The 15,176-nt window shown below is 34.4% G+C and overlaps 2 protein-coding genes across 2 annotated transcripts; both read right to left on the minus strand.

Annotated features, from left to right (window-relative positions):
• Nucleotides 1-179: 179 nt before the first annotated feature.
• On the minus strand, nt 180-3,775 carry LOC107016257. Its single transcript, XM_015216744.2, is given in 4 exon segments — nt 180-628; nt 2,927-3,178; nt 3,281-3,429; nt 3,431-3,775. Coding segments are annotated over 4 exon segments (588 nt in total). The 5' UTR covers nt 3,538-3,775; the 3' UTR covers nt 180-548.
• Nucleotides 3,776-9,945: 6,170 nt separating this feature from the next.
• LOC107017822 (protein ACTIVITY OF BC1 COMPLEX KINASE 3, chloroplastic) lies at nt 9,946-14,718 on the minus strand. Its single transcript, XM_015218094.2, has 7 exons — nt 14,213-14,718; nt 13,899-14,126; nt 12,753-13,088; nt 12,030-12,585; nt 11,690-11,876; nt 11,224-11,590; nt 9,946-10,317 (listed from the first exon to the last, which is right to left on the minus strand). The coding sequence occupies exons 1-7, from the start codon at nt 14,558-14,560 to the stop codon at nt 10,195-10,197; spliced, it is 2,145 nt and encodes a 714-aa protein (XP_015073580.1). The 5' UTR covers nt 14,561-14,718; the 3' UTR covers nt 9,946-10,194.
• Between the last annotated feature and the right edge of the window lie 458 nt (nt 14,719-15,176).

Below are 15,176 nucleotides of genomic sequence, written 5' to 3' on the forward strand. Positions count from 1 at the left end.
GTATATATACATGTAGAAGTGCTATAATCTCATGTCCATTTGACCCAATTTTTGAGTTGAGAAAACTAGACACATGTGTTGTGTATATCTCTTGTTAGAATATGAAACTGAAATAAAATGCTCACATAAAACCACTAATCATAAGAAGAAGAAGAAGAAAGAAGAGAGTATTGAATCCCTAATAATGATCTGGAGGTGCGACAAATATGCCTTAAATGTATAACAAAAGTTGATTGCAACTTTACAAAAGAAAATCTATACGAGGTGTTTAAAGAAAGAGATGTAATAAGTTGCTGACATTAGTTTTTTGTAATTAATTAAATGTAATATGTACCTGGTTTTTCTTCTCTTCTCGCTTTTTAGCCTTTGTGTTCGTATAATTTGTATTCGAGCAATCATACAGGAACAAACCAAAGTCCTAACGTTGTTACCCTTGCTATTTATTTCAACTTTTCTCAATAAAAACATATGATCTTGCTGTGAGATATATAGTGGTAGTATCACTCAACCACAGCCAGCATTTTATCTCAAGCACTCAAAATTTTCGATCATACTTGTATTTGCAATGCCATATCCTGCAGCATGACCTGACAGCGCAGAGGAATCCTATGGTTGATAGAAGCAACACCTCAAAAATTGGAACCAACACAATCAGGACATGGAAATTCAACATGAAAAGGTATATTAATATTAAGCTATTAACCAAGTTGAACCAATACCTTCAACCTAGTACGGCCTAAAATGTTAACAAAGTCTTCAGCAGGCAAAAGAGCCTGGATTTCTTAATGTACTTTGGCCATTCATTCGTACGTCACACTCTATTTACGCCTAATTCAATAACTAAGTTATCGTTTTTATCACTTCTTTGCACTCTCCTAAAGAATGAGAACAGGGTTAGTTCTACATTAGGAATCTTTATACTGATTTAGGCTCTATGTGTGTAATTCCACAAGTGGGGTCTAGGGAGGGTAGAATATATGCAAATCTTAATTATACCTTGGGGAAATCTGAAAGATCCTCAACTCAAATATAACAAATCAAAGTAAACGAAAAGGAATACGGCAGTGAAGAAAACATGTCAATCAATAAGGAAGGTAGTACAAAGCATTCAGAGAAAAAAAAAAAACATTAACAACAACGGGATAATGCAGAAACTAAAAAGAAAATACATGTACAAGACTAATACTACAACAGACACAGGCACAGCGCTTCTAGGCTCCCACCAAGCCTAAACCAGTCGCAAAGCGAGTCAAAGCTCAACTACCTACTAACCTTCTTACCATAATCTGCGACCTACATACCCTCTTATCTAAGGTCATATCCTTATCAGTGTTATCAAAGGCACGCTTTAAGCGCGCTTAAGCCCTGAAGTGAGGCTCAAAAATTGTTGAGCGCTTCACCTCGCAAGGTTCTAAACAATCAATACTTCACTTTATAATAAAAAATCATTGGTCATATATATATATTGGTCTTGGACTAAACATATGTATTTGTATTTCTTCTCACGTTGCGCCTTTTTTCATTAATTAACTTTTGGTCAATCACAACACCTTGGTTACCACACACATGGAAAGTATAATAGTATATGGTTTATCACTTTAACCCAATATATTCTTTTTTCTTGTTAAATAGTGACTATGGATTTCGGAAACAAAGAACTTATAAAAAAGTCAGATGAGGAACACTTAATGGCTCATTACTGATAATAAAAGTTAAAGATGGCATGGCTGCCTTTTTCAAAGAAGTTAAATGGTGGCAAGGGAGTGGAATTCCTTTTAGGAGAAAAGGAACAATGCTATGGCTATACATTGGAAGAGTTATTAGTCCAGGTTTGTTTTATCCATATTTTGGAGACAAGGTATTAAGTCAACAAAAGCTTCCGGCTCAAACACATTTGCCATGGCCTTGTTACACCAAAAACTAAGCAAATCACTTTTGTTCAAAATTAACTAAATTGCCTTTTTGTCTACAGAAACTCTAGCATTCCTTTCTCTCCATCGGACCACCACACCACAGAGGGGTTACTTTTTAGACATCTTTTATGCAAAAAATTATGTGTTTACTTGAGTTTTCTAAGTTGGAGACATATTCCTAATAGTTGCAAGGTGAACTCCTAGGAGAGTCACAACCCTTCATTTCCTGTTCACACCTTTAAAACCCAACAGTTGCAAGGTGAACTCTTTGATGCACTAAAATCTTTGACATCTTTTTTGTTAGTGTAGTTAATTACATCAGAATTCTGAGGTGGAGGTTTTTGGTTCTGCAGCAAATCTTCTGTCTAGCATTCATGAACATCTCTTTTCAGTCATACAAAACTTTCTCCACTGTATGACCCTTCGGATTATCTTCTTTGCTCGTTTTCCAGCTAATTGATCCTTAATAAGCCTAATAATTTTCATACATTTCCACATTAAGCACTCTATATATATTAATCACAGTGAAAAGTAATGCACCTTTCATTGAAGGGGAAGACTGCTTCTGGTTACTACTTCCTATTTGCTAAAGAAAATTCTTTCCAATTTCATATTCATGCATTAATTCCCGCGCAGATGGGACACAAAGCCATAAGATCCTTCCAATTCTTTAATAATTCATTACTCTTACCTTGACACCACCTTCACACGAAGGAAACAGAGACAAAATTTTGCGTAGGCGGCAAACAAAAAAGAAGAGCAAGAACATGGTGTAGCAGTATGGAAAGCCAGCATACGGAATTAAGTGGTAGGTGGCATTTTTCACAAATGCAGATTAAAGCAATGTGTGTGCAGAGGAGAGAACAAGAATAGACATGCAAGTAAACAATAAGCTAGAAGTATAATCAGTTTGTATGGTTATCTATATTTGTTTAAGGGAGTTAACTTTTAATTATAAACACATCAATCAGAATATCAGTAATAACGAAAATGACGAGTTTGAGGGTAATTACCAGCTAAAGCGGAAAAGAAAAATATTGCCAGCCGGTATCTGACAAACCATGGTAAGTCAACTAAAAGAGAGCAATACTTCTGGAATTTTCCCAAGCCAATGGTCATTTCAGAGTCCATCTTTCGGCCTTGGAGTTGTGATAATGAGATTTTCAATGCACTAACTGGCAACCCCTTTTCATCTCTGACATGAAACTTCAAATCTACTGGATTTGAATCCCAATTGATCTCAATGGTACCAACGTTTGGTTGACCTAGATTATATCCACATACTGAAGACTAATTATCTAGACACAAAAGCTGTCATAGTACATATTTTTAAAAGGGCACAGGAAAATGGGTAAGAAATGTTAAACCATAAGTGCACGAGCGGTATCTGCAGCTTTTGTCCTTTATTCTCATTATAGCTGGAGTTAACCATGCCAAAATTCTGGCAATGAAACGCAGTGGTGGAGATACTGCTTTCTCCACCGCTTGAGTAAGGTCACTTGATGTTATGTCATAAGGGATAACCAGCTGCACAATTATATCTTGCAATTTCTCCAAAGTGAACATCTCCACTTATGAAGAAAACCCCTTCCCTCTGTACAAGGAAAACAACTAAATCCATCATGTGTGGATGAAACTAGATAAAGTAAATCTCACTTCTGCATAAACATGTTACCCAAGGAAAAGCCAACAAAACTGAAGCAGGTGTTATCAGAAATCACAATTTTTTAATCTATTTTTTTTAAGACAGTAGGATATGTCAAATTTCAAGTTGCTCTAGTCAGCAATTCTCTTGCCAATTAGGACTAGCTAAATAAAAAAAAAAAAAAAAAAGAAGTTCAAAATGAAGAAAGAGAAGAAGGGTCTACCATGGCACAAATCTTCCCCACCCCCCAAAAGCTCTCTTTTCTTCAGTCACTAGGAGATGTGTATCATAACTTTTTCTTGATCAGTAAAAGATAGTGTTTATGTATTGCAACGTCAAGAAGATGCTGAGAAGTGTACATACTTTTGAATGTGCTAAAAAATCAAGCATAGCTTCTACACCACCAATTAAAGCTATGTTGCACCAAAATGTAAGGAGATACATCTGTATTTAACTACAAATACAGTTCACTATTGCTCTCGAAAATCCTAGCTCTTCTAACCATCCAAGTAGATAAACATAAAGCTGCAGGGATCAAGTTGTTTACTTGGACCTTTTTTGTGCCAGCAATGCAGCAGATACAGAGTCCAATTAAAGGCCTAAAATGTTAAAGATGTTCCATAGCTGAATAGTGAATTTGCAATGGAGAAAAGGATGATCCGTGTGCTTAATTTGGCTATTATTGAGGCCTCATATTTGGAGATTTCTGTGGGCTAAAACAAAATCCTTTGCGACCAACCAGGTAAAACATTTGACCTTTCCACAGCTACAGGGGCTGATCCTAGAGAACTGCAGATATCCAGATTTAATAGAGAAGTGATCAACTTTGACTCCTGCCCACATCAGACTGCCGGGTTTGCTTTGAAGTGTAGGCAGTAGAGATAACAAAAGAGAGCAGAAATCATGACTTTCCCAGTCATTGAAAGGTCTTCTGAAAATGATGTTTATCTTTGTTCGGACCAGCAACTATGGACCGTTGCTTGGGGATTAGAGACCACCCAAATAGATTGAGGAATCTCTCTTTAAAAGGAGACTGGTGCTCTTTCCATACCAACATGAATGCAGGTGTCAAGCCTCATAGTATCACAAACCTTCCAGATGCCATGTCCTTTAGGATAGAGTGTTTCCTTGGTAATCCATACTTACCATTCTCCACAAAAAGAGTATCTCCATAAGCATTTGAGTCTTCACCCCTAGCCCACCATTCTTATTATATGTAGTGACTGAATTCAATCTTACTAAGTTTAAAAATTCTTCCAAAGGAAGCCCCTCCGAATGTAAAAGGCCATAAAAGTTGCTAAGGTAGAATTACACACGGATATCTACTAATTGACCCTCAAAGTAGGAATGCCCCAGTGACAACTGCAATGATAAGTCTCGTATATAAAAGGATTTGGTATTTTCTCAAGCAAATTAGAATTATTTTCTCCAAGTATTTATTATTGCATCTAACGTAAATCATGTTTCATACTATTCTAATTGGTTACTTGAAGTCACATAGTTGAAATATATATGCTTTTCTCTAATTTTCCAACTACTTGAGTAAAATAACTAAAATTATAGTAGCTACTGCCACTGCAAGATAATAATTTCACAAGGAAGTTAAAATGACATTTTACTAACAACACCATTATAATGGAATTTGACAATCATGCCAAATTACCAATTTAAAAAAAAAATGGAATTTGACCATCATGGACTGTACTAGGGTACCTGAAGAGGGTTTATCTGAATTTCCGTGCTTACAAATTAATTAGGGAAAATGGTCTGATATACCCCTCAATTTTGTCATTTGGAGCTGATATACCCCTCGTTATAAAAGTGGCTCATATATGCCCTTACCGTTATACAAACGGCTCATATATACCCCTTCCATTACAAAATGGCTCACATATACCCTTCATTTAACGGAAGTTAATAAATTAGTTTAAAATTTATATTTATTACTTCTAATTTTTTTTAAAAAAATTATTTAGGAGTATATATGATTCTTCTATCAAAATTCAAGGTATATTTCAATTTTTTTCATACATAAATTATTTTTTGACTTCTTTTATTATAACTATTTGAGTTTCTTATTCTTATTTTGTTTTTTTCTTTCATTCCTTAGTTTAAAGAGAAAAAAAATTAAACAATTTTTTTTGTGTGTATTGTAATTTAATTTCGTATTCGAAGAAAAAATTTGGTCATCTACAATATGTTTTACAAGAATATTAGTGAAACATAAATAAATTTGATTATCAAAATAATAATTATAAATTAGTCATTGAAACAAAAAAAAGTCAAAAAAATATGTTTGACGAGGATTAAATTTACTCATATGGGATTATATTTTTTGAAAAAAAATAATAAAAATTTAGATTAAAATTATTTTTTTTTTCATTTTTGTTAGAGGAAAAGGGTATATGTGAGCCATTTGTTTACGAGTAGGGGTATATATGAGCCACTTTCATAACAAGGGGTATATCAGCTCTAAATGACAAAGTTGAGGGGTATATCAGACCCTTTTCCCAATTAATTATGCTGAGTTGTAACTATAGTACATGGTAAATTCCTTTGGCTTCTTTATATATTTACTTCATTGTATTTTGAATTCTCTTCTATAAGAGTTGTTACCTTGACTAGGATGTGCGTTTCATTTTTGGGCAATAACAACAATAATTGGTGTTAATAGCGACCTCTTGGTTTCTTCATGCTTTAGTACTTTTCATAAAGATCTGAATAAGAGACAATAGAATCTCTTGCACGGGTAGTAGTAGTTCAATAGAGATTTCATGGAATTCGAGTCCAGGTCCAATGAGAATTTTGACAATAAATTCCTCATTAAACAAAGGAGATCAGTGGCAAGTTCATTACAAAGAGATCGAATTTGGTAGAGATAATCAATGGAATTCCTTGAAGAGAAGAGTCAGACGATCGTGTAGACTAAAGATTTTTGTTTGCACTGTTGCACATGCAGTGTGCAAAGCATCCCAAGCAGCCTTGGAAGTGATTGTAGTTGCAACTGTAAGATCAACTGAGGTCAATATAGTGTTTTGAGTTGGTTGATCTTGGCGATATCATGAAACAAAATCAATATTCTTTTTTATTTTTTTTGACATCTTCATTATTTTTAAGTCATTGTTTGAGTAGGGCAGGGAGAGAACCATCGAGATGGCTATAAAGGTTGTTTCCACACATAATAATGGATATTTGAGCTTTCCTAAGGAAAAAATATTGCCTACCAATTAATATGATTGGTAACTAGGTGACAGAATCAAACTGAACAATTGTTGAGTTGGTGTTGACTGTTGACCCATCATGGTGGGAGGGCTTATCGATAAAAAATATTCGCACGGGTTAATTGGCTTTGATACCAGATAAATTATATAGCTAGCAATAGAATGAAGTTAGAGAGATACTTTATTGATTGTACTTCGGGTATAAATAGATTTTATACAACTCCTGTAGCAAAGAGGTAAACTAAGAAATGGATAAGACCTATCTAAACATAACCTAAATACAAGGAGTAAGTTACAGCAGTGTCCTACAGAACAAGAACTACTAAATCTGATATTTAAAATAGGAATTAGATAATTATCTGTAATTAGAAGGGAGACTCCCTTCATATTAAACTAGTTAGGTATCCTGAGTTACTATCAATTAGAAGGTAGGACTTATCTCTTACATATACTGAATTAATACACATCGTACACTTATGATTTCAAAACCCAGAAAATTATAATAGCAATGATTCACATTTGAACTTGATAACTATAAATATCTCCTCAAGTGCAAGCCATATGTTCCCTAGAGTAAATGAATGACTTATACAAAGGTCAAGAAGAAAACATATTTGATATCTGAATAAATGAGTAATAGTTGTAGGAGGACCTTTCAACTCCCTCTCCAACCACATCCATTGTGCATCTCCTAAGATATTTTCATCACTAGACAAAGGATCTCTGTGATATCTTGTATCCAAGAGAATGACCTAGAGAAAACTATCCATTAGATCAAAACAATACTAAAGGTGGTCACTATTCCAAACTTCTATAAAAGATACATTTTTGAAAGAGAAATGGAGGTTAATAAAAATTAGTTTGTTGATGATAATGATTGCAATTATTGAAGTGATAATAATAAGAATCTCATATAAGAAACATCATATTGACATGAACGAAATGTATATATTGTGTTCTATTTGTATAAAGCGAGAGAAAATTGTATATACACATGCAAATATATATATCTTCGTCCTATTCACTTATAATTATACAATACAAATATTTCCCTACCACTTTTCTTTTGCCTTTCTATCTTTCTCGTTTTATACATACACAAATTATATAATTGATCTTTTGTGTACAACTGCTTTCTTTTGTATATGTATAATGAATAATACAACTGTTTTTTTGCATATGTATAGCGAAATATACATATTTATGTTTGGCTATGAAGTGTAATTATACAATCTTTGCTATCACATACAAATATAATTTTGTATTTGCTATACGTGAAAGTTGCTCAATAAACGATACTTACTAATTGATTTATGATATTAAACTTATTTTCCTATTTTAGGCTAAAACTTATAAGTTAATCAATAAAGGATTTTATTTTCAAAACCCAAATATACAAAAATAATTAAGTTATTTTCTCTCTCTAATTTGGTTGACAATTTATTTTAAAGGAGTCCTAGAATAAACACAGGCTTAATTATCTTTTGTTAACAAACTTTTGTACTGCTCAATTGTGGTTTTATTCTAGGGAAAATTGTATATAGTGACAAACTAAAAATCAAATTAATATAGCCATCCTTTGATTTTATTGTGTCCCGTAGCAAACTGTTTGTCAGTTAGCTCTCTTACTCAAACTCTCGCTCCATCTCTCACTCACTTCCTCTCACTTTTATACAAACACAAGTGTATAAAACATGTTTCTATTTGTATAAACTAGAGGAAATTATATAAATATATATATTTTTGTTCCCCTCTTCTATATCTCGCTCGCCACTCTCCATAATCTCGCTCGCCACCCTCACGTCTCTCGCTTATACAAACAGAAGCGAAATGTATAAATTGCGTTTCAGTTTGTATAAAGCGAGAGAAAATTATAGAGAAACTTACATAATACCAGTTATAGCAATAACATTTTTTTTTTCACTTGATCACTTTTAATTCATTTATAATACAAGTTTAATACATATTACAAAGAACACCTTATTCACATATAATACAAGTTTTAATGATGGATAATGTATTTATCACACATTTTAATACACTTATAATACAATGTGACAATTTTTTACCAAACAAACATAAGATATTTCAAAAACAATTATAATTCAAATATATTGCATACATAATTCACTTTTAATACATATTACATATTTATCACAGTATTGCTATAAATGGTAATAAACAAAAAGTATCGCTAAAATCAGTAATTATTTTCAAAAATGTATTAATTCATGTAATTTTTCAAAAATTATATATGCACATGTAAATACATATATTTTCATCCTATACACTTATAATTTTACAATAAAAATAATCTCCTGCCTAATTTCTTTTGCCTTTCTCTCTTTATCGTTTTATACAAATTCAAATTGTATATAATTTCTCTCTTTCTCGTTTTACACAATTCGATTCAATTGTATATTCTCTGCCAAAGTCTCTTTTGCCTTTCTCTCTTTCTCATTTTATACAAATTCAAATTGTATATAATCGTTCTATACACTTATAATTATATAATTCTTTTTATAAACTTCGTTTTTATAGATTTCTCTGCCCAAGTCTCTTTCTTTTTCTCGTTTTATACACTTTGTTTTATACAATTCACTTCTATTGTATATGTATAGAGAATTATACATTTATATGTTTGCTATAGAGTGCAATTGTGCAAACTTTGCTAAAACATATAAATATAAATTTTATGTTTGCTATACGTGAATGTTGCCCTTTATTCTTTGCAATAGCTATATAGAGTTCTCTAGCTATATATCTATGTTTCATACATGAATTTATAATGTAGCACTCTTCATATTTTCTCCTTGCATTTTAATAGCTTCGAGTAGAGATTAAAATTATTTTTTGGCAAGTAGCCTACTTCACTTTTTTTTTTAAAAAAATCTAGCTCTCACTTTTCATTTATCTCGTCTATATAATTACAAAAATCTGCTAAAAGTTACATAAATAGATAACTTAAAATATTATAATCTCTAAAATTTCCTGTCATTTAAAAATTTTACAAAAGTACATATATATATACTTATTCCTCTAAGATATATTTCTCCCACCTCTCAGACACATCCCTTCCATTAGGTAATGTATTAGACCACCAAGGAATGTATCCAAGAACAATAACACATCCCAAGATTTTTGTAATTGAAAAAACTTCCGAGAGTGAATGTAAATAAGCCCCAAATGTATTGAGATTTTTCTATAAGTTGTCTGAGTTCTAGACATCTTCCTTGCCTGTCTGCAACTCGAGCACATTTCGATTTTATATTTAACCCAACTTAGGAAATTAAAAGACAATTGCCTTGAATTATTGATTGTTGCATCTGATGTGATTTATATTCTATATGACCTTCCTTTGACAGGTTAAAATATGTTTATGGACAGTTACATTATATTAAAGTTCAGGACACAATTATGCAGCAGCAGTTCTTTCAGGTGCACGAAGAACTTGTTGCAGTAAGCGCGCTGCAAGACGTTGAGATATTCCACCAACTACGCGCCCTCCAATACTGCGTGCTTCTGGTTCTTGAAGTACCTGCTCAAGTATGGTTTACCAATTAGCAACAAGGACAAACTCTTAGCTTCAGAAATACAAAACCCTTCTTCAATGGAGTTCGGTTGGAACACATACCCAACACCGACTTAGAAGCTTGAATATGGCGAAAACACCAAATGCTGAACAACACATCAATGCAATTACAATGGTATATAACACTAGTAAGCATCATGCTTTACCAACAAAGCCTTTTCCCGCCCTCCCACACCACCCAACTAAATGAAGAACAATGGGCAAGTGCATTTCAAAACAAAAAGATCCATGTATAATTATGGGTATATATATCATTTATGTGTGAAACCATCTTTGCATTACTCAGCTAAGAACACATGAACATAGGGATGACAATGGGGCGGGGCGGGGCGGTTTTTTAAGGTTGTGTGGGGCGGGTTGAAGTGGGTTGCGGGTAAATGTGAGTTTAAGTGGGTTGAAACTTAATTTCAAATTTTTATTGTTATAAGAGTGATAAAACATATATCTTAAGATAATTTCTTTAAAGCTACTAAAATATTCAAGATAGTAAATGAAAATGGTTCAATAAAAGTTAATACAATCTCTTACATGTTCCTTAATTGACCTCCAAAATATAAGTTTTTAAGTCATTATCTAATAAACTAATACATCTTAATGAAAAAAATGAACTTATTTGTATGCATTTTACTTTTATATCAAACTTAACTAGAAAAAGAAAATATTAAAAGAAACTACGCAAGGTGGTGTAGGTTGAAAATGAAAAAAAAGTTGTTATGCGGGGAGGATTAAAGAATTTGCAGGTTAAGCTCAACCCACCCCGCCCCCGCCTTGAACCACCCCATTCCATCCCTACATGAACCACTTGATTCCAACTATTAAAATTACATTACATGGAAAGAGAGTGCTTCTAACCTGCAAAATTGGTTGCAAAAGATTCGGATCAAAATTCTCTGAGGATTGCAATAGTCCCCATATCTTGATCACCTGTGCCCTAAGTTCCATTAAGCTCTGTTGCTCAGCAGCACTTATTGTAAAGGGACCACTTGCATTTCCATTGAAAACAAAAGTCCTCATGGGACCAGGAACAGAATTAAATGATTCAATAGCTGAACCCAGAATAATTGCTTCACTGACACGGATTGCTTCTTTGATAACCAAATCCCTTAATTCTTTACCATCTGGACCCAACAACAACTTCAGGACAGGTTGCAACGCATCTTTTGCAGAAAAGTCCCTGTCTTTCTTTCCCTGGACAAGCAAGTTTTCAAGTCTACTCCACCTGTAATAACCAAGAGTAAGAGCTTCATGTTGTTAGCAGCGCATCAGAAGAATGAGCTAAGTTTAGTTAAGGAGCAAAAAACGGAAAAGTGAAGCCTGCCTGAATTTCCCATCCTTGAAAAGTAACTCAATGAGAGCATCTCTCAGATATGGATTAGGATCTGTAAGAAGCCTTTTAGCAAAATATGGATATGAAGCAGCCAGTACTTTAAACTTAGGATCAGCATATAATGCTAAACCTTCTAAAACAGTGAGAGATCTCAAAATCAATGCGTAATAAGCCGGAACTGCATGAATTTCAAACAGCCAAGGCAGCAATGTCAGGCACGGTACAAACAATTGACTTGACTTATTATTTGCAACGATATCTTCTTAAAGTTTATCCGTTAAGCATTTCAATATTGATCAGCATACATTTGATTGCAAGACTAGCAACTCACCATTAAAGGGATATTGATATAACACAGCACCCAGACCATCTACAAGTGTTTTGAAGTTAAGTTCGCTTACTGTTGAATTAAGTGCATCATCGAAGAAGTCTCGTAATGCTGGTACAATTGGAGAAACATCCACATTGGGAGACAAAAAGTCTAAAGCATAGTAGTCACGAGCCATCGCTTCATAATCCCGATTGACCATGTGAACAACATGACCAATAATAGCAAATCTTGCTTCTTCAGGAGTTTCACTCATCATCCCAAAATCAAGAAAAGCAAGCTTCCCCTCAGGTGTCGCCAAAAGGTTCCCAGGATGAGGATCAGCATGAAAATAACCATACTCAAGCAGCTGTCTGAGACTGCATTGGATGCCCGTATTTACTAGATCCAAAACCTTTAGCCCTTGCCTCTCAATAGCTTCTTGCTCGTTCAACTTGACACCTTCAACCCACTCCATCGTTAATACCTTCCCACTTGTATAGTCCCAAAAAATATCGGGAACAAGAACATCTTCTTTGTCAGCGTACAACTTTTTAAATCTCCTTGCATTCTGCCCTTCCTGCATTAACCTGTCAAAATTAACATTCAAACCCAGAGGAATGTTGTAGAAGTTTATCAACTATGCTGCTCTTCTTCTTCAACACTACCTTGACTCCAGATATATAAAGTTAAATCATCCAATATGCATCCATTTAAAGAATTATCTAAGAGTGTTTCAAAACTAACCTGTACATAGTTGAGCTCTTGATAAACTCTGCGAGCAAATTCATCAATAAGAGCAACAATGTCACTCGAAATTATGTCAACATATTTATTAATCAGTATGCCTACTCCCCTTATTAGGTAGAAGTCTAATCCTATTGCTTCTTCAATACCTGGCCGTTGCACCTTCACAGCAACGACCTGGCCCGAGTACTTCAGTTGAGCTTTATAAACTTGACCAAGACTGGCTGCAGCAATAGGCGATGGAGATATAGATGAGTAGATAGTTTCAAGCGGACGACCCAACTCTCTCTCAATGCATGAAAATGCTTGTGCATCTGGAAATGTTGGCAAAGCATCCTGCTCAGTAGTTAAAAAGGTCAAGTTTATTTGGGCAATCAAAGGTTGTATTTCAGTTAGAAACAATATTAGCTGATAACAAGTTATATCTCAAGGTTTTCAGTAGAAAGTCAATTTACCCGATATACAAAGAAAAAGTAAGGTAAGGATAAATAGTGATTAGCCTAGTGTATTTCCACCTTTCATTTTGCTTTTCAATCAAATAAAAGATTCCATTGATAATAACAAGGCCAACTTGGCCATATATAAGTGGTATACTGATGTTCGGGCAAAAATGCATATATTCTTTGCCTCACATTCCGTATTTTTATTATTGTGTTCTATTAGTGTTAACTGTATGGATTGTAATATTCATATGTTTTGATATGTAGGAGTTCTTGAGGGAATTGGACACTAAAGGCCTAAACAAGAGAAAAAGATGCAAAAAGGAACCAAAAATTCTCCAGGAAGAATCGACATTGCAAAGCATCACAAAAGATGCGGAAAATGGTCAAATAGAAAAACATGGATTCTAATGCATGAAATGGTTTTTGCGAAATATTACAAGAAAATGCTGTTTGATTATTCCATCAATCTACCAGTTTTCAGCTCCCATTAAATATGCGCCTGTTGGTTTTATTTAACCCATTTTTGCTCAGTCCATTCATAACCAACCCAAAACCAACCTAGGTCACTCATTTCCCAGCACACAGTGAACTATACTAACTAAGCCAAAATTATGTTTGTAATGGAAATTCACGGAAATTCCACAAGGAAAATATTAGGACACGCATTCACAATACAGGAAAGAAGCAGGCAGGGAGAAAATACCTGCAGCTCCGAGAGCTCCTCAAGGTACTCGGGTGGGCATAAATCAGGCCTAGTGGATAAACCCTGACCAATTTTAACAAATGTAGGCCCCAATCTGGTGAAAGTCTGCCTAAGTTCAATGGCACGCAATCTCATTTTCCGATCAAGCTCCCCGTTCAACTGGTCAAGCCAAACTTTTAGGGCGAATGAACCAAGTCCATTGAATATTTGAAGAGCTCTTCTCAGTACCTACAAAGCAATCAAACTAATTGGACTTGCATCTAAATTTCTAGTCTGAAGCGAAATCAATTTAAGTTCGTTATTTAGAGATTTACCTTAATTGGGCGAGTGCCATACTTGCTGGATAACAAATTAGGGCTATAAACAGAAGCATCCACAGCACGTGTCATAGCTCTGGCTTCAGATTGCATATCGTCGGCTCGATCTCTGCTAGATGGACCAACTTGAAGGGTTCGCCCAGTAACATTACTGTTCCCGGCTACATCTCTAATTGCTGGTACTAGTTGAGGCCTCGCCTCCACCTGAGCTGCTCGAGGAAGATTTAGTCTTAACTTAACTCTCCGTCCGCCGGAGCTATTAGCTCCTGAAAGCCGAACCGCATCGGCGCAGGAAGGCAGCATAACATGATGATTGGCCGTGAATGATGCCACGGAAGAACTCATCCTGACAGACGCTGCCGGTGGAGAAACTTACGGAAAGGGTAGGAAGTACAGGTGGAGCAACAACGAATGTATCACCTTGCCAATATTGCATAATTTCTCACTAATTCCATTATTTATCTGGCCCTTATTATTTTTTCCACCATTCCCCGTTACGTGGCTGCACTTTGTACGCAAATAATGAAAAACATTTTATGGAAGAGGCACGAGTTGATTTTGTACGAAAAACATTTTAACTCTATCATCCGGCAAATAAATTATCATCATTACCAACTTACCCCTTTATCTAGGTTTTATTCCAAGTCGCTCATTTCTCTCTCTTCCATTTTTTTTTACAATTGTTATTTTCTTTCCTTGTTCAAGAAAATCAATTCTTTCAATTTCATACACTTCGTTCAAGAAATCTCACAATTAATTCAAAAGATTTTTCACCCATTGATAACGGTAAATTCGAAGTCAACAAGTATTTTGTGAGATTTTTTGTGATCTTGTTTTCATATTCACTAAATATTTTGTATTTTAAATTGTTCATCTTTAAACAATAAAAAGAATCGCCCCCAAAATATGCTCGAGGAAAAATCTACGTTCATTTGAAGTTTCCGAAATGTAACTTTAAAGA

Source organism: Solanum pennellii, chromosome 4 (assembly GCF_001406875.1).
Source record: "Solanum pennellii chromosome 4, SPENNV200".
In the NCBI taxonomy this organism is placed as follows: domain Eukaryota; kingdom Viridiplantae; phylum Streptophyta; class Magnoliopsida; order Solanales; family Solanaceae; genus Solanum; species Solanum pennellii.

Excerpts from the sequence above, each read along its gene's own strand:
- LOC107017822 (XM_015218094.2), bottom strand. The coding sequence starts at position 14,560 with ATGAGTTCTTCCGTGGCATCATTCACGGCCAATCATCATGTTATGCTG. Across the intron at positions 11,877-12,029 it reads ATATCAATATCCCTTTAATG|TTCCGGCTTATTACGCATTG; the intron begins GTGAGTTGCTAG and ends AAATTCATGCAG. Across the intron at positions 11,591-11,689 it reads TTCAAGGATGGGAAATTCAG|GTGGAGTAGACTTGAAAACT; the intron begins GCAGGCTTCACT and ends TGGTTATTACAG.